This window comes from Lagopus muta, chromosome 6 (genome assembly GCF_023343835.1).
Source record: "Lagopus muta isolate bLagMut1 chromosome 6, bLagMut1 primary, whole genome shotgun sequence".
Classification (NCBI taxonomy): domain Eukaryota; kingdom Metazoa; phylum Chordata; class Aves; order Galliformes; family Phasianidae; genus Lagopus; species Lagopus muta.
The window spans coordinates 16,960,950-16,985,965 of record NC_064438.1 but is presented as its reverse complement, the minus strand read 5'-3'; the positions used below and the strand labels follow the sequence as shown (position 1 = coordinate 16,985,965).

The window sequence follows — 25,016 nt, the reverse complement described above, 5'->3', positions numbered from 1 at the left end:
TGTCTTACCAACAAGCAAACACAGACTGGTAGAAGGGCAGCACGTTACTCCTCTTACCCAAAGAGGTGGGATAAGCAGAAACAAGATTAAAGGGAATCAAGTAGGGAAAACTGCATCTGCAATGAGGATGCAGTGAGGCACCTAGGGGAAATTAGGTTGATTATCAGAGATGTAGCACACACAACTAAATTTCACCTCCCTACTTGACTAAACGGTGGATATTTTTCGATATCCCTCCCTGTAAAAATTTTCTTTACTGTACACATTTGTAAGCCATTAGCTGGATTCAACAGCACACGCTCTAACAACAAAAGCTGAGTTTGTTACAGCCATGGGAATTCTTTCCAGTGAAATCAGAGAGAGGTGGGTGGGACGGGATCTCAGGGACCAGCAGATGCTTCACCATCAGGGCAGGTTCACAAACACACAAAGCTGGAGCAGAGGGACTCCTAAGAGGCTTTCCTAAGAGGGCCTCAAGCAAAGGGAATCTGTGACCTCCCAGATTCCATGCCCACAGTCAGCAGCAGCTCCTCACAGCCAGAAACTCTTTCTAAAGAAATCTGAGCAATGATTTGTCCTACCATCAGCGCAACAGAAACAGATAACCTCTCTCACATCATTCATAGCTTTTTAAACAGCAAATACATCTGCCTGTTTCTTGTTTGCCTGAACAAATCATCTCCTTCAAAATCTTCCCAACACAGTTCCCAAATCCCTTATGACCTCTGTTACTATCCTGTAACAAATGCCTCCCCTAACTTGATTATTTTAAATGTTGGGTCCAACACTGGAATGCCATTCCAAGACTGGAATGCCATTCCAAGACTGGAATGCCATTCCAAGACTGGAATGCCATTCCAAGACTGGAATGCCATTCCAAGACTGGAATGCCATTCCAAGACTGGAATGCCATTCCAAGACTGGAATGCCATTCCAAGACTGGAATGCCATTCCAAGACTGGAATGCCATTCCAAGACTGGAATTCCAAAGCAAGTTACAGCAAAGTACTTTTCATTTAATCTTTCAGATACCTGTAAGATTTGTCCTCTAATACCACTTACTCTCCCATGCTGTATTTTTTTTAAAACTGTAATAGTTTGCCTTATTACATTTTCCACTCGCAATTTTGGCTATTTCCTCTAGGTTATCAAGGTCATTTGGAAACACTCTGTGCAGTACTTAGAGCTGAAACTGAAACCAAGTCTCTTCCCTCCCCCACTCCAAATTATTTCTACTCAAAGTTCACATAATAAATGTCTCCAAACGTTTAGAAGACTGCAGATTAAGTCCAAACCATTTGATCTCCCCTCGGGCGGAAGGCCTGTTATTTCAAGAAAACTCTAGGGAAAGCAGAAGTCATCAACACGCCTACAGAAAGAGCACATGCAGACACCTATATTTATTTCCTTTTCAATAAGAAGCCAAGACAGATGGAAAGCTGAAATGACCTCATCTGACTAAAAGAACATTAAGCAATAGCAGAAGTCACAGTAATGCTACTTACAGATGCTACTGCTTACGGTACACAGACAGGTGAAAACAAGATTTAAGATACTTTTACTTTACATTTCACAGTTTACTAATTGATAGTCCCCACCAGTGCAACATAGAGAGGTCAAGAAAACAAGCCTTGTGTAGTCTACTCACATAATTCCTTGAAATCCAAGAGGGTATTTCTTCTTGCAGCTTCTGCCCAGTTACTAGTTATGCTAGATGCCCCATCTGCAGCTTTTGAAATTTCTTCATACATAAGCATGCTATTGAAACTGATTGTTGTTTCCATGCTTCTACTGAAGCAGAGAACATTCGAATTCTCTCTTCTCTCTCCCACCACCCTTAAGTCTTTAAATAGTACAAATTCATAACAGGTGAGGAATAAAAAACACCTGAGGAATCTCCAATTAGCCAACATGTTGCTGATTAAAGCCTCCTTGGGCAACTAGCAAAAAAATCTGTGCCTGATTAACAAGGCAAGGTCACCTGCTGCTTACTTTGTTTCCTACATGCTCCACTAAAGCAACTGCCAGAGACAGTAGCAAACTCAAGACAACTTTAGCTTGACCTGAAATTGATTTTGTTCTGTTCTTAAAAAAATGTAACCTGTTTCAAAGTAACATTATGGGCTCTGACATATTTTGTGTCAGATCTGTCCCACCCGAAGAAAGAAAGCGACAGATGCTTTAGCAGTGACAGGACAAGACAAAATGGTATCAAACTAAAAGATGGGAGGTTTAGGTTGGATATAAGGAAAAAGTTTTTTTTATGATAAGGCACCAGCACAGGTTGCTCAGAGGGGTGGTGGATGCCCCATCCATGGAGGCATCCGAGGTCAGGTTGGATGGGACACTGAGCACCTAGTGTAGGTGTGCCTGTTCATTGCAGGACAGTTGGACCAGATGGCCTTCAAGGGTCCCTTCCAACTCAAACAGTTCTGTGAAGTGCTATGAGAACATATATTGTGCTGACCCTCACAGGGAGAACAAGGAAGGAAAATCCGGTTTGCAGATGCACCAAAGACTAAAATGAAAATGGAAACCGTGCTGCCCAACATCCTGACTTAGTTCCAAGGAACTATTCACCTTAGAAGTTAAGCATAAGTACCTACAGATGATGCTAACATGTGCTTAGAAACAAAGAATTCTGTAGCTATGGGACATGGAAAGAAAACAAGCCACAGGAATCTTTTTAACAGTTCATACTTTCATATTTTAAGAATAAACCTTTTTAATAATACAAACCTCAAATTTTACCCAGTTACATTAATTGCCATGATTTATACAGTTATTGTGCAAGACTTGTGGTCATTTACATCTTTCAGTAAAACTGCCATTAGATTTAATATTAACTTCTAATTAAATTTCCCATCCATTACACAGCTGTGAAACATGAACAAGACTAAGACTATTCCCTTCAGAGTGCCTTCTTCACCCCATGCAGATGTGAAGACTGCATTGCAGAAGCACTGGTGATGATAATTCCACACCAATTCATGTTGCTTTGGTAGATTATGGTGGAACGTAATGGACAAAGAAAAATCTTAAGAACAAATAAAACAAAACAGGATTGAAGCTTGCAAGCCAATAGGAAATGGTCACCAACTTTCTGGCCAGGCAAAGTGGCTTCCGCAAGTATTCAGAAAAGTCCAAAATGAAAAAGATGATTGAGTAAAAAGGTCAGCAGAGCATAACTCCATTAACAGTGCCAATAAATTGGTGCCTGTGATTAAATCAAGCTCAAAAAAGCAGAAGTCATCCTGACAAAACCAAAATCAAATACAGAAATGTGGTGGTGCTTTTCATCTACTCGTTATAATCTGTGTTCTAAGTTCGCAATAGAATATAAGAATATATAATATATAGAATAAACCTGTGCAATCAAGTTACTCATTGGATTATTAAGGAATTGAGACAAGTAAAAAAGACAACAGCATGGCTTAAGGTGCAGAATTACAGAAGTAAAGAATAATTGCTGTGTGGCACAGAGCTCAGCTGAGACCTGTCATATAAATATGCAAACAAGATACGTACTTTGTCTAAAGCACAAGGAAAATTAGTGATAAAGAAACAGACAAGGACTGCCAAATAACTTTTAAATAGTGCAATAATGCAAAAATACACTTCTGAGCTTGTTGTACCATTGTCCCAGATTCTCTCCTGTATTATTAGGGAAACTAGAAAAAAAAAACAATGACAAAACAAGAGGAAAAAGTAAATAGGATGACTACTTGGCACTTTCTATAATGTTTTGTTATCTAAAAAGTATCAAATAACTCCTATGCTCATAGGTGTTTTAGAGCCATTTACCTTCCCCAGGCCTTTGCCAGGTGCAGAGAATCACTGTCCATTTTAGCGACAAGTGACTCAATGAAAATTCAGTGCCTCAAAGTAGAGTTTCATTTTCACATATAAAAATTTAAATTGGGAACATGACTGTGATTTACTAGCTATGTGACAAAGAATCAAACTTAAGCACCATTTTTAGAGAAATACTAAGGGGTAATGAGAAGCACGTAAACATAACTTACCGTTAATTCTCAACTTTAGATACACTGACCAAGGTACTTACACAGGACAAATTACTCTGGTACAAAGCAAGTGGCCACAAAGCCACAGCAACACTCAGAGGAAAATCTGAACTGCTATGCACTTTGATTACCCCACTCAGCCTTTTTTTTGCCCCCTTTAAAAGGGAGACTCACAGTGATCACGATGCTACATCTGGCCAAAGTTCACCCTCCTCAGCTTTCTTGTGGAACACGATACATTATAAAACAGGATTTAGAAGATAAAGTTAAAAAGAAGAGTTCACTAAAAAGCAACATGAAAATATTTACCCTAAAGGTGAGCTCAGTCTTATCACACTGAAAACCACAAATGTAATTTTTCAATTCACACTTACTATTGCTCTCAAGGCAACCAGCACGGTGCAACCAGCACAAACCCTCGATCAAATGGAAGAGGTGTGAAGTAGGCACTCCACATGATTAAGTTCAACCACAGTTGAACTTAATTGTGTTCTGAAGTGATTAACACCTGTAAATTTAGTAAGACAGGCTGGTGACATGTTTCAGTGAAAACAGTGCTTCAGTTTCCCTACAGAAAAATGAAGGATTTTGTTCTGGCCCTGCTTAATCCATTCACCAACTGCAGGGTGCAGCCCCCTCCACACTCCCCTTCTAGGAAAGGCAGCTCCATTTTCTTGTGCTTTTCAAAACAGTAGGCTTAGTGGTTACAGAGTCCATATTTTAAAGTGCACTGTCCTTTTAACACACTTTCCCTTCTTAAAAAAGAAAATAAAACTTCCTGATACCAACAGTTTATAAAAATAATAGCTGCAATACTCCTCTAAAAATTGCAACTTAAAATCAAGTTGGAATAGCAAGGATTCAAATATGAACAATTAAAAACATTCTTTCGGCAGGGAATTGCCAAGCAAAGCCTTACATATTGCCTTGCAAGCCTCTCCCAGCAGCACCTCACAGGAAATCCATTCTATTTCTTCCAGCTGACAACCTCAAAAAACAGAGGTCTAAATAAGTCCATCCTTCCCACCAGTCACCTACATAAGTGCAGGTGTGGATGTTGGTGCAGCTTTTCCATCAGCTCTTCCTCTGATGGTTCTTCCAAAACATCTCTACAAAGAGAAAGCATGGGTTGTTAGGGACAACAAAGGGAACTTCTCAGCAGTTGTTGCATCTCAGTGTCCACACTGCGAGAACACGTGCTCGTTTCATTCTTGAAAAGTGGAATTAAAATTACAATAAGTTGATGCTCCCTAAAGATGCATCTACTTGCCAGTGATCCATCCTTTACAGATGTGTCATGGAAACCAGCAGCTGTTTTCCCATAAGGAGCAGGGAAACAATTTCCTGCACATAGTGCAATACAACTGAAGGTCAGTAAGTTTGTTTTCCTGAAAAAGCTCCCAGATGAGAACATGTTCCCAACGCTACTATTGAATATCCAATGTGCACCAGAAGTTCTACGTGTTCATGATCATCGAGTATCAGCTCACCACCCACAGTTTCATAATAAGCCAAGAATGTGCATCAGTTTCCTCATCTTCAATTTCTTCTTCCCCTCAGCACAGCTCCCCCTACTTCCAATACCTCTTCTCCCACCACAATCTTGGCAGAAAGCATATAAAGGTTAGGCTCACAAGTCAGCTTAAAACACGTCCAACTAGAGCACGTACTGAGATTCACCAAGGTAAAAGATGATACAGTTTACTTCTGAGGAAGGAAATTAAGAGAAGTCTTGTACCATCTCACAACGAGCACCAAGAGAGAAACAGAATAATCTAAATCAATCACCATGCCCAATTTAATTCACCTGAACATTAGTTCTACTGTCCTCTGGTATTCAATATCTGAGAGAGACTCCCGATGACAGCGACGGTCCCACTTGTGAATAAAGTTCTGGAAGACAAAAGCAATGGCAAAAAACTGACACCATAACACATCTTCATAGCGAATCAGCTGTAATGGACAAACATTCACATCCAACAAAACGCGGTCAGGCTTGTGACAAAGTTTCAAAATAAAGAAATGCACAATTGTCTGGGGAAAAGAAAATGCTTCCTGAACATCTGGGGGAAAAAGGACAGGGAAAAAAGATCAAGTAGACATGCAAAACCAAACCAAATTTCCCAGAAGGTTTTCTGGGCTCTTTTCATTTCCCATAAAGATCATAACCTTTTATCAGGGTTTAACATCAAATAATACTCCTTCTTACCTCTAGAAGTAAAGCTATGAAGAGATTAACCCATATGACAGAGGAGATCAACCACCAGGCTACAAAATAGATCTTTGCCCATCTGCAGATCAGAGTAAAGGAAATAAATGAGTCTGTGGGTCTATGATAAAGTAGACAGCAAATAAACTCAGCCTGGAAGTAACCAAAGCCAGAATGAAATCACATTTTTCCTTCAAAGATTATACTACTAATGTAAAAGAAGATCTGGATCTAACAACAATCTTGACTTTTCATTCAGTTAGCCTAACAGATTTTGTTCCCCAACTTAACATACCTAAAGAAACCATGAAAAGAGGGGGGGGGGGGGAAAACAGACTAGGATAGGATGTTATGGATCACAGAAAGATCTACCTAGGAAGGTATGGTATCCTTTGAGTGGCCAACAGCAGCAGGGAATGGAACAATTGCAAAAACACAGCAAAATACCTACAAGGCTACCCCTTAAGTGCTCTTCATCTCCAACCACTTGCACTTCAGAAATTTATTGAGCTAGAGGTGAATTCTGTTCATTTCAGATCCCAACAGACTTCTCTCGTGACTTCTCCAATCATCACCAGACCACATTTAACACTTATCACACCTAACAGCTTGTAAAAAAAAAAAATGCTCCATCTTAACCACATGCTGGGTGAAGAATCGCTTCCTTCTGCTTGATTCAAACTGCAATATTTGATATGTGGATGAAACCATGACTCCACAGAAATCAAACAGCAAAACTCCCAAGTTACTGCATTGAAATGTGACCAGTCAAGGATCGCTGCAGCAAGCCGACTCAGAGGCTATCCTGCTAACTCAAAATTCCCATAAAACAGTGCAATACAAATGAAAGATACACCCAAGATTCTAAGCCTACCAAAAGTTATTTACCCACAGAGTAAATACAAAAGCAACCTCAAATAAGTTACTGTGATTCACTTACATCTCTTCTGCACAATTGACTCTACAGTGAGAGCCACCCAGCAAATGTATGTTGCAAACCTGTTTATAATTCACTTTTTTTGGAACAAGAGAACTATCAAACCAGTTTAGAATACCTTCTAAACACAATCATAGTTTTTGCAGCAGCAAGTCATTGAGTTACATAGTTAGTAGTTTTCCCTACAAACCTGGAATTACCCAAAAGAAAAGTAAGAAGCACCTCTCTTTATAAGATTATAGGAACTGTGCTATCTGCAATTCTCACTTGTTTACAAGCCAAATTGATACGACACTGTATCAGTTTTATTACTGCTACTTACGGACTTGAGTATCTCGAAAATGCTTCCAAAAAGACTTGCCAGTTGTTCACTACCATCACATCCCAAAGAGTCACTAATGCTGCCTGAAGAGAATGAGGAAAAGAGAAGCTGAGTGAATGCATCACATACTTCAAAGCCTCGGAAAAAGAAGGACACCATCAGGCAGGGAGAGAAGGAGAGCTAAGACTGACTCACAGCAAAGTCATCAAAGTTGTTTGGCCAATATTCCAGTTGCTCATAGGTCCCACACTGCAAAGTGCCGTTGTTATACGTTGTATTAACAAGACTGTAAGAGAATGATAGTCTGATATGAGCATAGCTATCTACATACTGTACCTCAAAAACAAGATTTCTGTGAGTACCTCACAGAAATTTAAAAATCTCATTTGGGCAGAAAACAGAGGAAATCGTTAAACTAAATATTAAAGCTACAGCAGGTTAAAAATTTTGAGTTTTGGGTGAGCTTTCTGCAATTCCAATACAGTAAGAAAAACTGACAGAGTAACAAATGAAAAAAGTCTGTGTGATTAATGCAAAGACAGCTTCAAACACAAGGATAAAATAAAAACTCAACTATCCAGTACTACTTTGAATAGTAATATTACCTGACATTTCCCAGAGGAACCACAGCACCTTTAAACAGCATTATGCCAGTTATAGCAAATGCATAGAAAACCACCTGGAAGGAATACATTTAGGCATTAGTTTTGAATATTTCTGTCACTAAATAAGAAAACAGTGCAATTAATACAGAATTCACCTTAGCATCACAGGCAAAGGGCAACAGTCAAGAAAAATGCCTGGAACTTTTTGAAATAAAAATACTTAATACCTATACTTTTTACATATTATATATATATTTTTATATTTTTTTTATATATTATATATATATATATAATTGTTGCTCTTACTTTTTAAAATCCCATTTAACTTTCAGTTAAATATAAGTAAGGAGCCCTATGTTTTACAACCGCTTAAGACAAGATCAGTTTACAGACTGAGGTGTCTTTAGTCACATCTGTGTTTTGCTAGAAAACTAAAGTGGAGAAGTCCACAAAGAGAAGGAAGACTGCACGGCTCTTTTTAGACATCACTGGAGTTAAGTTGAAGCTGTCATTCCACAGCCTACCAGAAGATGGGGCATATGGCCTTGCAATAAAGTTGACTTTAGTCTTCGATATTTTATCTAAGCACATGGATCATGTGAGAAAGTAGCTAATGAGTTATAGTACTTCACCAGCACAAGCTTCAGGAGAAAATTTGTTAAAACTTTTAGCATCAGCTGATAATATACCCAGATGTCAACACGACAGAAGCTCAGTGGCAGCTCCTAGTGCCTCAAGTAAAAGCAAGTGAAATTAATGGAAGTGGCAAATGCTATGGCACAACTGCCTCATGATTAGTGAAAAATTACAGTTCACACTCCTGGCATGATGGATATTTTGCAGTGGATAAGAACCACTTCATAAGCATTACATCTTACATGCATAAGTAGGGACACCAGACAGAAACACTAAGGGATAACCACTAAAGAACTTGACTCTATAACTACAAGCTCCTGCCATTGTAATTATGACTGTCAGGAATCAAAGGTTCTTCCAGCAGAACACTAAGCCCATGTACAGCTGTAGCAGTAGCAGCTACAGCTACAGCTTTGGGATCCTGCAGTAAAGCACAACGGAGCTCACCCAAGACTGCAACTCCACAGGGCTCTGACATTTGGCAACTCAGCTCCTGAAATATACTTTGACCTATCATAAAAACATAGAATGGCCCGGGTTGGAAGGGACCTCAAGGATCATCATCTCCAACCCCCTTGCCACAGGCAGGGTCGCCAACCTCCTTATCTAAAACTAGACCAGGCTGCCCAGAACCCCATCCAACCTGGCCTTGAACACCTCCAGGGACGGGGCATCCACAGCCTCTCTGGGCAGCCTGTTTCAGCACCTCACCACTCTCTCTGTGAAGAATTTCCCCCTGACATCCAACCTAAATCTTCTCTCCTCCAACTTAAAACCAGTTCCCCTTGTCCTGCCTCTATCTACCCTTGTAAAGAGTCTTCACCCTTTTCTAGTCTCCCTTTAGATACTGGGGAAAAAAAAAAAAAAAAACTATAAAAGCTAACATCTCAGGTGGCACACTCCTGAAGCATCTCTCAGTTTTATGCATAGGTCCCAACAGGATATATGACTTGCATAGCACAACAAAGTTGTTACCAATTCATCTTTGCACAAGACAACATTATTTTAAATTGCAACATAAGCCTCTCCAGGTCACAACTGAAGATAAAAACCAAGATTAGCAATGACAGTAATTATTCTAGGATAAAATGAGTGACAAGCCAGTTTTTATTTTGATATACAAAAAAACTTCTGAGACAATACCTAACATACAGCAAATCCTTGGTCTTTAACCATTAAATTTAAGTATCTTAACAAAATAAAACTAAAATATTATAAAAATAATGCCCCACAAACTCATTTGCTCTGCCAGGAAGACAGTTGCAAATCCAGAAACTCGGGCGTTAGGAAATGCAGCCATGAACATCATGTGCTGTGACACAACCTTTAATCACACATTACACACATCACACACTCTTTGAGCATGACAGCATGGACTTTCAGAAATCCCCATGTCCAAACACACAATATCTCAAGATCTTCCCAATTCAAAATGATTTTAAAGTTGTTATGCTATCTAATTTTAAGATAAACAGATCAGTGTAAGGAAAACCAGGCTGCTTCTAGAAAACAGGTGATTTTTTCAAAACTGAAGTATCCAACCTGAGACAAGTACTTCAGGAAAGTCTTAAATAACCTTTTAAAGTGTGATCCTAAGAGACACCGGTAGCTGAAGTTGAGGCACACTTTGTGCAGGCCAGAACAAAACAGAAGCTTGTTACAATACTGAAGAACTGCCTGATTTCAGTGAAATGTTAGAAGTCACAGAAACTGACATCCAAAGGCCCTGGTTTACTTCCTCACTGCCCTTCTTACAGATACCAGCATAATAAAGAGAATGTGCTTGACACTTCTGCATCATGACTTACCACCAGGATTCCTGCAAAGGCTCTCAAGTTTTTTACCAGGTCCAGCAACGTAGTAACAACCAAAGACATGAACTGAAACAAAGCAGAATTTTATACATATTACATTTATCATGCTACCAACCTGCATGAAATTATTTTTACTAGAAGGAAAACTGAGATCTGTCTGAACGCAGACAATCCTTACAGCGATAACTGTGGGATTTATGAACAGAGCCATGCTCCTTTTCATAAAGAGATATCAAGCTAAATTTTAGGTATGCTCAGATACAGTGACCTAAAGGGCTAAGTGTAAGACCAGAATATGGAGGAAACAAGTTTAAGCATCCCACAGCTCCAGAGAGACTGACAAGGAAGCATTTCTAGTCTACAATTCCCACCCACTGATGCTCTGATGACATAGCTTTCAAGCCAATCTAAGTGCAGGATTATAACCGTCAAAGTGATTTCAGATCACGGGTGCTTTGGCGTAACTATTCATAACTGGAAAGTGAAGAGAGGAACTCCTCCCAAACAAGCTTCTGCAGGATCAAAATGCCCAGCAGCACCCAGTGAGAGCCTATCAGCTCCTGAGTACAAAGTTCCCCAAGGACTTCATATCAAGTCACTAGTTGAGGCTGAAGCCCAACACAAGCTGTGCAAGAATTTCTGGATGCGTTTCTCTACCCATTTTATGATGTCAGCATCAGCTACAGCAACATCAACAGGACTTCCCTACCACGTCAGTGGAGAAAACCAGCTAAAGAGGGTTTGTGAGGTGCTGTGCAATTGTCTGGGCACTTGGAGTGCAGACTGAAGAATTACACTCCCATTCAGGTGAGACAGAAGGAAAAGCTAATGCACAGCACTGGGAGAGCCTTTCATAAAATTTGTAATTTGATCAAAGATATCAGAAGAGTGGAGGAATAAACAACCTTCATATTAGGAATGATCCGCAGGAACCTGAACACAATTAACATGTTCACCAGTCGCACCATATCCCACAGGGATAGCAGGCCCACAAACTCTGGTCTCCTAGGAAAGAAACAACATATCAGAGAAACAGCCCAAAAAGACATTAATGAAGTTACTGAGCCCTGGCTGAAGTTAATCTTCAAAGAAAGTATAAAGCTGACAGATTGCCCAGTCAACACTCTTTCTTATGTATGTATTCTATAGACAGTATCTATACACTTCAAATCTCAGCTCGAGCATTAGCTGACTTTTACACAGGCATGCTGGGTGCTCCTTGCTGCAAGTGTGGGCAGGTGGCGGGGGAAGGAAAGATAGCAGTGACGAAACTCCTTGGTAACAGATGCTAGATCACAATTTGCATCACAAACATTCAAGTTTAGCCTTAATATCATCTAAGACAGCACCGCACAGAACACATTCTAGAATAATAGTAGAAACCTCAGTCTTGTCTTTAAGATGCTACTTAATCTGCAGATGTAACTGCAATTGTGATTAAAGGATGTATCACAGAACATGATGTTAGTGCCATCCAGAACCTTCTGGGCCGAAATCTGTTTGTGGTGATGGAGAAAATAACTGGTGCTTCAAGATACTGTTAGAGTGCAAACAGCTGTCCACATTCAAGAATCACCCTTGAAAGTAAGACTTACAAAGTCCTCCAAATGTTCTTTGCTTTTCTCTTCTGATATGGCTGTACATGTATTTTAAAAATGGAAACAATCACTTCCATGGTTTTAATGATGAAAAAAGATTAAGATAATTATCCAAGAACCATTTGGACTTTAAAAATATACATACAGAAAAAAAAGTCAGGAGACCTGTGCTTTCTGTTCCAGTACACATGAACAGCTCCATGGCAATTTCTCTACTAAACTTTGCAACATGAAGTTTAGTGACTACAATAGGGAAAACTTCTACTAAGTTTGGTGAGTTATGCACTGGGCTGATAATTACAGCAGAACACCACAAGTGTGCATGAACATGCACGTATATTCCCCCGATCCAACCCAGACACCTAAGACAGTGTAATGGTTCAAGGAGATTACTTACCAACCAGGATGAGGAAATCCATATTCAGCAAAAGTTGCAATCTCCAAAACCTTCAGACAGAGAGAAAGGAAAAAGAGTAAAAAACCTTTTTAAACTTGGTAATTTTGAGGTTTAAATATTACTTACCTTTCTCAACAGAAAACATGTTCAATAGCTTTAAGCCACTAGTATGACTCTACTTATATACTCTGGTATTGCTATATTTGACAATTTATCCAAATTAGTCCTAAGGTGACACACAGAAAGATACTGAGTGAATTACACTGTGTAAGTTAGGTTTCAGGGTTTTACCAAACAGATTTAATATCCTGCCACTTTATTATTCAATAAGTGATGCTTAACTACATTACAGACATCCTTGTGAGCAGAATGCTTCCAAATAACATTAAAAAGGCTGCCTGTAAGAAGCTCAACTTTTCCAGCAATTTCTCCACGAAAAGGACGTTCAAAGTAACATTCCAAAGCACTCATGCCACTGCAAAACACAACACTGGCTCAAGCTGTTCAACTCAGCACATCAGTGTTCAACTAGGAGCAATCCTACTGGCATCCTGCTAGATCTTGCAGCTCAATATGACCCTAAACAACAAATCCAGGAATACAGAAGTTAACAACAAAACAAACTTACCAGCAAAATTGTAGTTAGAAGTCCATCAAACCTATTGCTCGGGTATGATAAATATCTTTTCAAGCCCATTGCCAAGATTTTCAACAACATTTCCATCAGATAGTATATGATGAAGAAGCAGTTGATAGTCTTCAGACCGCACAAATGATAATAAAGATTAGAATTAACCACATTAAGGGAACAGCAATATCCACAGAAATACTGTTGCATCTTACCCCCAAGAAGAAGTCATCTCTTTCAGAAGGCTGCTTATCTGCATCCAACACCAAAACCACCTTAAATAACAATAAATCTTCCATGAATCCACTGTTTTACTGCTGAATTTTGCAACAAGAAAAAAAAATTGTTTTTCTCTCTTACGTACACAGATAGAAACAATGTTTGCAAGGGCAACAACATTTCCCAAATAGCCAAAGTAGGGATGGCCAAAGGCAAACTGCATTTTCCGCATGAAATGGGATCGGTACTCAGGACTGGGAGGATGCTGAAAAGAACACAACAGTTACACTGAAAGGCAACACAAGGATTTTAATAACAATGCAGGGAAAAATAGCCCAGTTTCAGATTTAAGAAACATACCTTTTCAATGCAAAACTTTTCAAGTCCATTTTTATTAGGAAAGTGCTTTCAAGCTCTAGCTATTATCAGCAAGAGATCATCTCCAAAGAGCAAAAGCATTGGTGATCATGGCACAATACAAGATAAGAAAGGGAAAAAAAATCCAACCTCTCCAATGCCTCAAGTGGGTAAATTAACCAGGCTATTAATTGCATATATTCCTTCCACCACTCCCATCATTTGTCTCCCTCAAAGAGAAGGAAAGATCTTAGTTCCACATAAATACAGAACTGTTCAAAACCATACTACCTTATGACACTCTGTAAATAGTGATGAGGTACATACGTACTTGTTTAATGGCATCCTTGTCTAGCTCTTCAAAGAGCCACTGGAACTGGGCAGCTGACAGCTGGTCACAGGAGCATATTTTGAGGGACTTCACATGAAAGAGAAAGCCAGATCAACATCTGCATTAGGTGCACCTTCAGGAAGTACCACCACTCTCAGACTGGATTTGTGTACTTAACAAACAGTGCAGTCTTAATCACAGAGCAGAGTGCTATTTTCAGGCAACTCTGTTTACACAGCCCCTATCCCAGACAACGACAGAAAGCAACATGTGTATCTTCACAATGGATCCAGCCAACTGCTGGCACACCATTACCAACAGCTCTATGTTGACCCCTTCTCTTGGCATTAGTTCATAACATCTATCTCCAAGACCTGCTGCAATTTGGTCCTTAAAAAGCAATAATATTTTTGGAGCAGTTTTTCTGATACCATACCTGTAACTTTTGCATCTTGTATCTCCTGTTGAGCTAATTGCTCTACCTAAAAACTGCAGCGCAAACAGCAACATTAAGGCCTTAGATAAGCAAAACAATTCTTCCTATAGCCTGACATAAGTATGAAAACTTAGAGGAAGCAATACAATTACATACACCCCCCCATGTTCAAATGGTAAAGATACACCAAGCTGTAGGTAGCAGCTCCAGACCACAGTGAGAGAGATTTTATTTTCAGAGATAAACCAAAGCAAATCAGAATTTTAGCTCTGCAAAACAAAGTCTTCACCTACACCACCTATCAGTGAATGCCTTCTTCTTCAAACCAACCACAGGAGTGGCAGTCTTAGTTTGGAATCATTGGAACTAAAGCTGTTACTAGGCAAAGACCAGCACATAAGCAGACACTGATCTGGACTCAGCTCACGCTCATAAGGAAAGCAGGACACAAACAGCTGAAGTCTACTGCTCCTAAATCATTGCTGTGATTAAAAAAAATAAATAAATAAATCAGTTTCCATAACTGTCCCAGCAAGAGTTTGACAGCCTCCAAGGATTAAGAAGATCCAGCTCTTACCATCATGATTGCTTGCCTGCTGCGAGAATCCATTTCAACTTTCTGCAGCACTTGAAGCAAGGCTCCAGCACTAACATACGACCTATCCAAAAGAAAATGAGCTTAGAGGATGGGTCCTGAAAGAGACATCTTGCCACTGAGACAATCAATAGCTCTGGTTTTGTTTTCTTCTTTTAAAGCCAATAAAATTACAAGCAGCAATGAAAAGAAAATATCCCATAAAAGTCCCAGACAACTCACTATAAAAACCCACTTGAAGAATAGAATAAAAAAAATAAGCAAAACTGTTGTTTTTCAATGAGAGATCTTCAGTTCACACTAGTTCTGTTTCTGAAGAATCAAACTTGCTCCTTGGTGATATGAAGTAAAACACTCAAAGGTAGGCCAATAGTCATGTACAAAGAAGAATGGAACTCATCCAGCTGGTGAAGGGGATCTCTGGCTACACAGCACCCCTTCTCAGGAAGCAGCCAAGGCCCAAGAGATGCTCCCCCCTTCAGCAGCTGGCCCTTACATGAGCCCAGGATGGCTCCACCCTGGGCCCTCCCCTTCTGGTTGCACAGGGAGCACAGGTGCCAACAATCTGCCAGTGTCCCCTGGGCCAGCCATACCTCTTCACCAGCTCAAGCCATGACCCTATCAGTTTCCTGCATACACTGAAACAAGAGCTGAAAATTTGGTCTTTTCTGCTGGGTGCACTACTGCCTCAATATCCACCACTCACTGTTCTGCATTAGCGGGAGTCTCTTTTAGGGAAGAAAGCACTTCAAATGCAGCCCGGATTCCCAGCCGTCTTCTGAAGAGGGAGGACTGAACAGATTTCTGCACAAGAAAGACACCACACGTTACGTTAAGAAGATAATAGGAGGCAGTCTGCTTAACACTGGGAAATTCAACCAGATCGTGGAATCATCTGAGTTGGAAGGGATCTGCAGAGATCACCTAGCCCAACTCCCCTGTTATGAACAAGGATAAATGGTATGATAAATGAAACAGATGACACAAATGTCAGTTGGCAAAGCCAACTGCAAGCTTCACAGAAGGCCTTGTCTATCTAACTCAATCTGTTTCCAAGAAGTCAAAATACTGCTTTCTTTCCCTTCCTGCCAAAGTCCTCATCATCAGCTACTAGATTTGACTGTTAAGATACCAGACAGACACTCCCACAGTTTAAGGGGAACTGTTGAAGGATCAAAGGTTGAAACCAGCAAAGTCCAGTCCTACCAGAAGGACTTGCAGACCAACAGGAAAACCCAGCTCAGATTGCACACTGATCCTCTGGCACTCTTGCAGTCTTATGACTGGAGAAGAGACTTCCTAGCTCTCACTCCTTACAAGAACTCTGTACAAAGGAAGGAAGAAACCAAGCAGACAAGGCTCTAGACTTCAAGTAAACACAGTTTACTTACACAATAGGAAAATGCTGCTCATTCTAAGCCAGGGAAGCAATCACCACACTGGTACACAAAACAAAAACACTCACCAAAACACAGCCTTAACCCACAGCTCAGCAGTTCAGCTGTGAGACAAACTACATTTGTGTAACACAGCCTCTACCTTATCCAGTCATTTACTGGAAGTAGTAAAATGAAAGTTCATCTTTGCTTATGCTCTCCCTTCTTTTTAAAATACACTTGCCTCAGCTCACTGCTCTCATACTGCTAAACTATTCTACCTCAGCGAGAAACCAAAAGAACTTACATCTGTTTTCTACTAAGGAAATCCAGAGCATTTCCATCTGGTGTACCTAATACAACAGAACACACTACACAGCTTGTCAATGAAGGAGAAAGAACCTGTAACGCTGTTTCACCACCACCACAGCTAAGTTCCTTCCACAATTCGTGGAATCAACTACAGTAACTTTGTCAGCTTTTACTTCTCTATAATAGACACCAAGGTCAGCAAGTTGTTTTTAGTGAGGGCTCCTCATACTGTGCTACTCTGAGAAATTAAATGCTGGGCTTTGCAACAACAGCCATTGAAAAAGTACAGTCCTTGTTCACCGTTTCATTGTTGTTCTCACTCTCGTTTTTCTCATATGCTAGTCACAGCTGCACATCTAAAGCATACATAAACACGTGATTTTCTCACCCAAAAGGCATCAAGCTACAATAGCACACATGGGTAAAAATACATACATCAGTTTTATGAACCTTTCTCATCTTAAAACTGTACTTACTATTGGATTGGCGTACTTCGATACACAGATAAATCCACAAACACCCAGGATTTCACAGCCGTAAGGTTACAGTAGAACACAGATGTTAGGAAAGTTTTACTCACCAGAAGGTACCCACGAAACTGGTTGTAGATTATTGCTGTAAGTAGGTTCATCAGAAATAAGTTACCTTTTGAAGAAAAAAGTGACCAGAATTACTGGGATAGATGCTTGTTTCTCAAAGCTGCATCGCATTTCTCTGATTCTAGGCCAACAGCTATTTAAATCTAAACATTTTTACATCATACAGCATACAACACAATACTCAACCTTCTCTCACACCAACCAAGAAAAGAATTAGCTTCGACAGTAATCAAGAGACATTTCAATCATGTCCCAAATGAGAGGCAGCCATTAGTTTTCAAAAGACAAAAAAATGAGATTCACAAACTTCACAAAACTTTCCCTCCTAAGATGGAAAAAATGTCAGTGTATCACATGAGCACTGCAAAGAAGTTTCATATGTGCATATAGCAAATCACACATAAGAATTCAAAAGACCGTCTCCTTGAATTTCTCCTCTAAAACTGAAGCTTAACATTGTACATGCAGTTGTGTATCTGTTCTCTAATGATAAGTTACAAAAAAAAAAAAACTGAACTATTTAATAAGAGCCTTTTGTGAAACTTATCTTGCAAGACAGAACATGGTCAAGAAATAACGATTTTTTAAAAAGCCAAAGAGGAAAACTTGTGATGAAGCTCTCTGAGAAAAATAAACCCCTTTCCAGCTGGCATGCATCAGTGTCAAAGCTACACTCCATTTAAGTTCATGAAGACAAGCAATGACTTACCTAATACAGTGAAGAGTATGAAGAAGATGGAATATGCTCGGTTCTTAGAATAAGCAGGAATCATTACTGCAACAGATTTAATTTAAAAAATATATATATTATTAATTTCATATTCAAGAGGATAAAAAAAAAAATAAAGGAGATCTCTGTCAATTTTGGACAGTTGGTAAAAGCTCTCATACAGCTCCACTGCAGAGCTGTGTATATAAACTAAAGCACAGAAATACAAAAAATCCTGAGTAACTTCATGCACAAATCATCTTTGCAGAACCTTCCTAAGAGCTTCCAGCTGCAAGAACAATTACAGCAATCTGACAATATTTCACTGTTCATTGATTAATACAGACAAGAGTTATTTCTGAAACGGAGTGCTCACCATCAGGGTTATTTGCTGTAGTCAGCAGGACCAGCAGTGATGTCAGGGAATCTGGCAAATTCCGAAAGTAACCCACCCATTCCTTGTCCTGTTGACCATCCTAGTGAAAAATGCTCACTGTTATCAGAGAAGCACTTAGAATCACTGAGACCGACTTACCAAGAAAATGATACATATACAGATAGTTTTAGTCAATAATCCATTCCTTATGCACACAATTAGATCTGCCACGTGGAAGAAAACACAAGACAAGCATAAAAACTAGGACAATGTAGTGGTCCTGCAGGAATACAGTGCAACCACTTATTCACAGTCAATAAAGAACAGCAAGCTGAGAGAGACAGGAGGCTCCAAACAAAAGTTCCATCCATCACCTCAAATCCAGTGGGGACCATAAAGACATGAGCAGACAGCATGGGGATCTAAGGCTGCCCTTGATTGATAGAAAAAGCCAAATGAGAGACGTCAAGGGCACCAGAGCAAGAAGAACTCTAAACACGACCTAAATAAAACATATCACAGACTGTTCCCATATTCAACCCGAATTCACATAAAAATCAAGCAGAAAACTGGAGCTGCTTACTTTTTATTCTAGCTATACAATGCTGTACCCACTTGTTTTTTTCCCAAGTTCAAGTAGAGACAGCTACAAAAGATGCAGAGTGCAAACAATACGAACGTGAATCACACACTAGAGAATAAACAGCCATTAACTCTGCTGAGAAGAATGGAAAACTGCACCTCTAGGGCATATATGCAAGGCAATGTGCAAATCTAGAGGCCAGAATTTTATTACTAACGCACCCTTTGAGCACACTGCCTGGTTAGCTAAAATTAGTATGTATGGGTGTCAGGTCAGAGAATCTAAAAAGGAAAAATAAATAGCTCTCTCTTTTTTTTTTTTAAACTTAAGTGTATTTTGAAGTGCCTGGTGCAGGTATATAAAATGTAATCTTTCCCAGCAGAGGGGAATACAACTGAAATTATAGGTGACGTGGAAATATAATACAGAGATACTGGATTCAACTAAGAAAAGGGAAAAATAGAGCTCTACTTGTAATTCCAGAAATTCTGTACCAGGAATTCAAGGAATTTGCTGATCGTAAGAAAGACCAGAAGCTCAAGAACAAACTGCAGGAGGAATGAAGGCTCAGTAAAGATTAAGGAAAGAAGTAAGATTACTGCAAAAAGTACATAACAAGTCTTAGTGATCATACAAACAAGGCTGTGGAAGGCCTTATAGATGGAAAGGAGCGCAGTACAAAGAAGGATACATAAAGATACAGGAAGCTTAGGAGAAAGAACACCCCAAAAGCACTTGAACACAAAAGTGATTTTAATCACACTTCAAATAAGCTTTTGGGAAGTGAGAAGAGAAACAAAACAAAAATAAAAAGGAAGCCACAAAAATCAGAAGCCAAAACATCAGAAAAATGCAGACAAAAACCTACCAAGGCAAGGCCAGGGATACGAGTACTGCAGATAGCTTAACATTGCAGTAAACTTAACTAAAAGCTAGATAAGGAAAGAAAAAAGAAAAAAAAAGAAATGTGAGATAATAGAAACAGAAAACACCAGGATTAAGAGCTATGGACACAGAACAGCACAGGTGGTTTCAACAAAAGCAGAAAAGTAACGTAAAGAATTGACTGGAGAATTGTAAGAAGCTGCTCCACTAGCAGACTTTAAGCTTCTCACTTGTGAGAAAAGCATCAGCACCAAGAAGGTATGGGACCATAAAAAAAAGTATTCTGTGCAACTTACATCTCCCTAAATAGACTTCAAACTCATCCCAGTGGGTCTCTCCCAGGGAAACAAGTTTCACCAGTTTGATTAGAAAACCAGACATGCAGCTACACGAGTAAGCAGAAAAGCAGTGAGATCTACACACCAATACAGCTGGTTACCTTTGTTCGAGCAAACAGCAGCATGGCAAACATGGTAAAGAGAGACAGATGAACAGCGAGTAGTAGAACAACACTATTGGAAAGAACACATCATGTGCATTAATATCAATGTCATCCTTTATGTCCTTTGCTAGAGATACACAAATAGCCAAGGATATTTTTTAAGAAACTACATGGAGCTCACAGAAGACCATCCAAGCTTTGATTCGTAAGAATCACACTTCTTCAGAACTCCTCAGCATGAGCTTAGGCAGTTCTAAGGTCAAAGAGATCCTAGCACGTTTTTCTAAAACCATTTAGAAATGAAAAGCCTGAAGTAAAGCATCCTGAAAAGAACACAAAGTACCTTGCTGTGTGGTACTCACGGGAGAGGGACACCTTTGTGCCCTACCCATACCGCCCGAGAGGAAACATTACAGTAATATGGCACAGCCCTTTGCCCAGCTGATGACTCAGCTCTTCCCTTACAAAAGGGCTGGACTCAACAGAATAAGAAAAGGGGAAAAAAAAAAAAAAAAAAAAGAAAACCACTCAATCAGCATCAAAAAAAAAATCCTCCTTGTCACATCACATGCATTCTTGAGAACTCTTACAGAATACAGGAGCCACAGAATTACTACAGCTTCCCATCCATCACTACTTGATCTCAGAGACCATTTCAAGAAAGCTACTGAGGCATCACGCTCCAAAGGGTTGCTACAGACTTGCTGTGAAGGGATGCTTTCTGTGCTGTTACCTACCTTGCCATTTCAGGCAATGTGCTGTTGATACTTTTTAATGTTTTCTTCATCATCGAAGAATTCTGAAGGAGAAAGAAAGGACGAAGAATTCTTCTTATTCTTACAGTCTGCAAAACAAAACAGTGCATCAGATGCTGAGCTCCCACGAAGTATTTGTGGTCTTAAGTGCATGTTTGTCAAAACAGATCTAAATATATATATATATAAACCAGAAAAGAAAAAAAAATCAGTGCAGCGTAAAAGGCTGTTCTCAGAAGCTAAATCTATCCCACCAAAGTCAAAAAAGGCCTAAAGGAAACTCTACAGACCTCCTTTTAAAAGAAAAACTGTTTCTAATTAATGGTCTGGTGAGCCTACTGAAATTTCAACTTGCATTTTTAAAGAAACCTAACTTTACTGCTGGGTAAACATGACAAACAGGTCAAGCGATTGCATTTCTGCATTTTTTGCCAAGATCCATTTCAAGAAGTGAATCAATAACAAGCTGCTTTCATTAAAAACAGACACACATCTTGAAATTAGGGTTTGGTTTCAGTTTTCAGCTTTTTTTAACGTATTACGGTCTGCTTATTACACAGCAATTTCTGCCTCTGACAAGGCTTAGATGCTGATATTCCTTAACATACCCAAAAGCAATTAAGCTGTCTACATCTCAGTATTTTTATCATATTAGCATTTTCTTAATGCTGACTGCAAGTGAGCAACAATAAATTCAATCCAATGTGACCCATCTCACCCCTCCCCTTAGCTCTCCAAGGCATCACACAGCCCCTGCTGTGCATCCCTCTGCAGCTTCTCCTCCTTGCCTCACTGCCCAGACACACTGCACAGTCTCTGCAGAAAGCAGCAAGCACGTCTTACCTCTGTGCAGAAAAAGCTCAGCGACACAACCCAATCAGTAAGGGAAATAATTAACGTCAGGATATAAGCCATCAGCCATTTATTTTTCCAAAATTCTTCCCATCCAATTAAGTAACTCTGGGGGAGGAAAAAAAAAAAAAAAAAAAAAGCAGCACAATAGCTTAAAACAAATTCCAGCACCCTAATGAAGTCTGCACCAATTGCTTTTCAAGTATCTCCAGGTTTACAATTGTGCTCTTTATAAAGAGCTCCCTGCAATCTAAGAATGCACCGATAACAGAATTTTCCTACAAGTCTTTAACTGACATCAATGGAACGGACAGGGGCACACAGGCCACGCGTGGCAAAAAGTTCATTCAGCGAAGTCATTCCGAAACAAGGATCCAAAGAACAGCTCTGTTTATTACAAAGCCCAACTTCTACAGTCTCAAACAAGCAGCCAAGCCAAAGCCATTCACTCAGAGGCAGGTGGAAGCGCTGCTCACCTTCACAGACACATCGATCACGAAGACCAGGAAGCACAGCAGCTCGATGCTTTCGGTCAGGCCGCACGGAGGATCCCAGGCAGGAAGGCGGTACCGCACATCTGATGTGACAGTAAGCGAGGACGGTGTTTCAATGAAAGCCAACGCCAGGATTATGGTAATGGTGAAGCTCAAAATCCTGCTCGGGTAGAAATGAAAGCACTCGCAATGCAGCACCTGAATAGCATGATTTACATGAACTGCAGTAAGGTTGTAGTAACAACAACGCATTACAACAGCAACCGCTCACATTCATATAGCCCTAGGTGGGGTGGTTTTGAAGCTAACAACAACAAACAGCCCTGCTAGTATTTAATAAGGTTAGAAATTGATATTCAGAGAACTAACACACACTGCTGGGCATCGTACCAATAATCCATCATGCAGCAGTCCTATGACTGTTCCAGAGAGCCATAGACTTTGTGAAATGATGAGTTGGAAGGGACCCTTAGAGCCTATCTGGTCCAACTCCCCTGCAACAGACAGGGACACCTACAGACAGATGAGGGTGCTCAGAGCCCCGTCCTGCCTGACTGAGCATCTCCAGGGATGGCACATCAATCACCTCTCTGAGCAACCCGTGTGCCAGTGCTGCACCAACTTTATTGTAAAAAACTACTTCCTTACATTCAGCCTAAATTTTCCCCCCTTGTAGTTCATAACCATTTCCCTTTGTGCTATCACAACACACCCTGTTAAAAAGCTCATGCTCTTCTTCACCACATTTTTGTACACCTTGCTGCTTTCCACTCCTATCTCATCTACATGCACTCATTGTTTGCTTCCTACAGTGTGTTCTAAAGCATAAAAGGACAATTATTTAAGTATTCTTAAAAAAAAAAAAGAAGAAAAAAAGACTAAGACTTACTCCTGACCCAAAAAGCACAAACAATAACAAGTTCTCACCACTGGCAAATTCTTGAATAATACCAGCGATACAGCCACAGGGATTTAGAGTCCACACGGTGATTTATAGATCGATACTGTAGGGAGAAAGCAAAAAAAAAGATCACTGAACCATTACACATGGTCTGCATCACAGACAAAAATAAGGTTACAAAAATAAACCATACCTTCATCAACAAGGCTTGAGGCTTGAGACAAACCCAATTTCACAAGAAGATAAAGAAATTACTGCATGAGTTATTATTAAACTAGCACTCACCAATGACTATGCCTTGACTACAGCCAATGTGGGCGCAATGGGAAAGATTCTACTGAGGTTTTCTCAACCTAAAGATCGCTCAGTTATTGGATAACCAATGTGGCAGCACTGCCCTTGCTACATGTAACAGCAGCTGGAGCAGCTCACAACTTAAGGTTCCACCTGCTTGCCAAAGAGGCCCATACACTTAGTTCACTCTCCAGCACTCCTTCCATTCACGGATCTTTTGCTTCGTCCCTCTAAAAAGCCGTATGATGCACGCAACTGTGAAAATAAGAAGCTTCGACCTGCAGCTCTACACAAGGGGAATGGAGACTTCCATGCATCGTCAGTGCTGCTCGAGCAAACAGTTCCAGCTTCTCCATTGAAACCAACCTCAAAGTTTGCCAGCTCTGAAGCTCCGTAACCATGTTTTGAGGCAAATCACAGTTCTGCCCAGATGCTAGCTTAAAATAAATTAAAGAAAGGGCACATCCACCCACAAAGCAGCACAGTCAGCGCCTGCTGGGCAAACGGGAAGAGAAGGCGCTATTTCAACACAATTGCATTGGAAAAAACAAAACAAAACAAAACACATTTCTTCTGGGCAGAAGCGCACTGGAACTGAGGTACCGCAGGGATCTGGGGTTCCGAGCCGGCTTTGCGGAGCACGGCAGCGCCAGGTGACAGCACCGTGTCGCACAGCCGGGTCGGACTTACTTGTATCGCGTCCTCGATAAACACCACGGCCTGGTCGATGCGGAGGTCCTCGGCAGCTCCGGCGGCTGCAAAGTTAGAAAGAAAGAAAGGATGACTCGCTGCACGCCGCGGGGCTAAGAGCCAACAGCAGCCGCACCGCACCGCTCCTCCTCATAAAGGACACAGAGGTCGACCCAAGCCGGACCCGAGACGCGGCACTCTAGGAAGCCTCCGCGACGGCGGAAGCAACCCGCGCTGAGCCGGGGCAGCGCGGGGCGGCAGGCCGCCTCCGTCACGCACTCACCGCCCCCCGCCGCCCTCCAGCTCCGCGGGGGCAGCAGCGGCTCCGTCTCGGCGGCAGCTCCCGCCTCCATCAGCGCGGCTCGCCGCTGGCCGGACCGGCCGGGGGGCAGCCGCCCTGACACCACGTGACCGGCACTGCGCCGGGCAGAGGCGGAGCGCGAGCGCGGGCCGGTACCGCCCCTGAGCTGCGGGAACGAGCGGCGCGGGGCAGGGAGTTGTTGTGCGAATGGCCGCAGCCTTTAAAGGTCACCCGGTCCAACTCCCCTGTAACGACGGGGGTCTGGGTAGATCGTTTCCCGAAAGCAAACGCTGAAGGAGGAACGAAGGGCTGAATCGCATTGAGTTTATTGAAAGGTG

At 40.8% G+C, this 25,016-nt stretch overlaps 2 protein-coding genes across 2 annotated transcripts in view; both read right to left on the bottom strand.

Moving 5' to 3' along the window:
* The window catches only part of SMIM38 (small integral membrane protein 38), a 369,920-nt gene extending 367,384 nt beyond the window's left edge, over positions 1-2,536 (bottom strand). The window contains exon 1 of the mRNA XM_048950255.1: positions 1,649-2,536. The gene's annotated coding sequence lies outside the window, so the exon portion shown is untranslated. The remainder of the gene's footprint in view (positions 1-1,648) is intronic.
* Positions 2,537-2,721: 185 nt separating this feature from the next.
* TPCN2 (two pore segment channel 2) lies at positions 2,722-24,808 on the bottom strand. Its single transcript, XM_048950254.1, has 25 exons — positions 24,661-24,808; positions 24,378-24,442; positions 23,420-23,496; positions 22,475-22,652; positions 21,990-22,106; positions 21,129-21,235; positions 20,389-20,461; positions 18,482-18,581; positions 18,106-18,171; positions 17,378-17,442; positions 15,816-15,913; positions 15,092-15,173; positions 14,079-14,165; positions 13,536-13,655; positions 13,387-13,446; positions 13,172-13,300; positions 12,544-12,593; positions 11,454-11,553; positions 10,543-10,614; positions 8,099-8,172; positions 7,689-7,779; positions 7,494-7,576; positions 6,235-6,316; positions 5,833-5,918; positions 2,722-5,134 (listed from the first exon to the last, which is right to left on the bottom strand). Exons 1-25 carry the CDS (start codon positions 24,728-24,730, stop codon positions 5,056-5,058), a joined length of 2,211 nt encoding a protein of 736 aa, XP_048806211.1. The 5' UTR covers positions 24,731-24,808; the 3' UTR covers positions 2,722-5,055.
* Positions 24,809-25,016: the final 208 nt, after the last annotated feature.

What these genes read in the sequence shown, in the direction of transcription:
- TPCN2 (XM_048950254.1), bottom strand. Translation starts at nt 24,730, where the DNA reads ATGGAGGCGGGAGCTGCCGCCGAGACGGAGCCGCTGCTGCCCCCGCGG. An exon ending in ACAAGGATGCCATTAAACAA is followed by an intron (nt 13,656 to 14,078) that starts GTACGTATGTAC and finishes TGTTCTTTTCAG; the next exon opens with CATCCTCCCAGTCCTGAGTA. An exon ending in GGATCATTCCTAATATGAAG is followed by an intron (nt 10,615 to 11,453) that starts GTTGTTTATTCC and finishes GCTTTGTTTCAG; the next exon opens with TTCATGTCTTTGGTTGTTAC.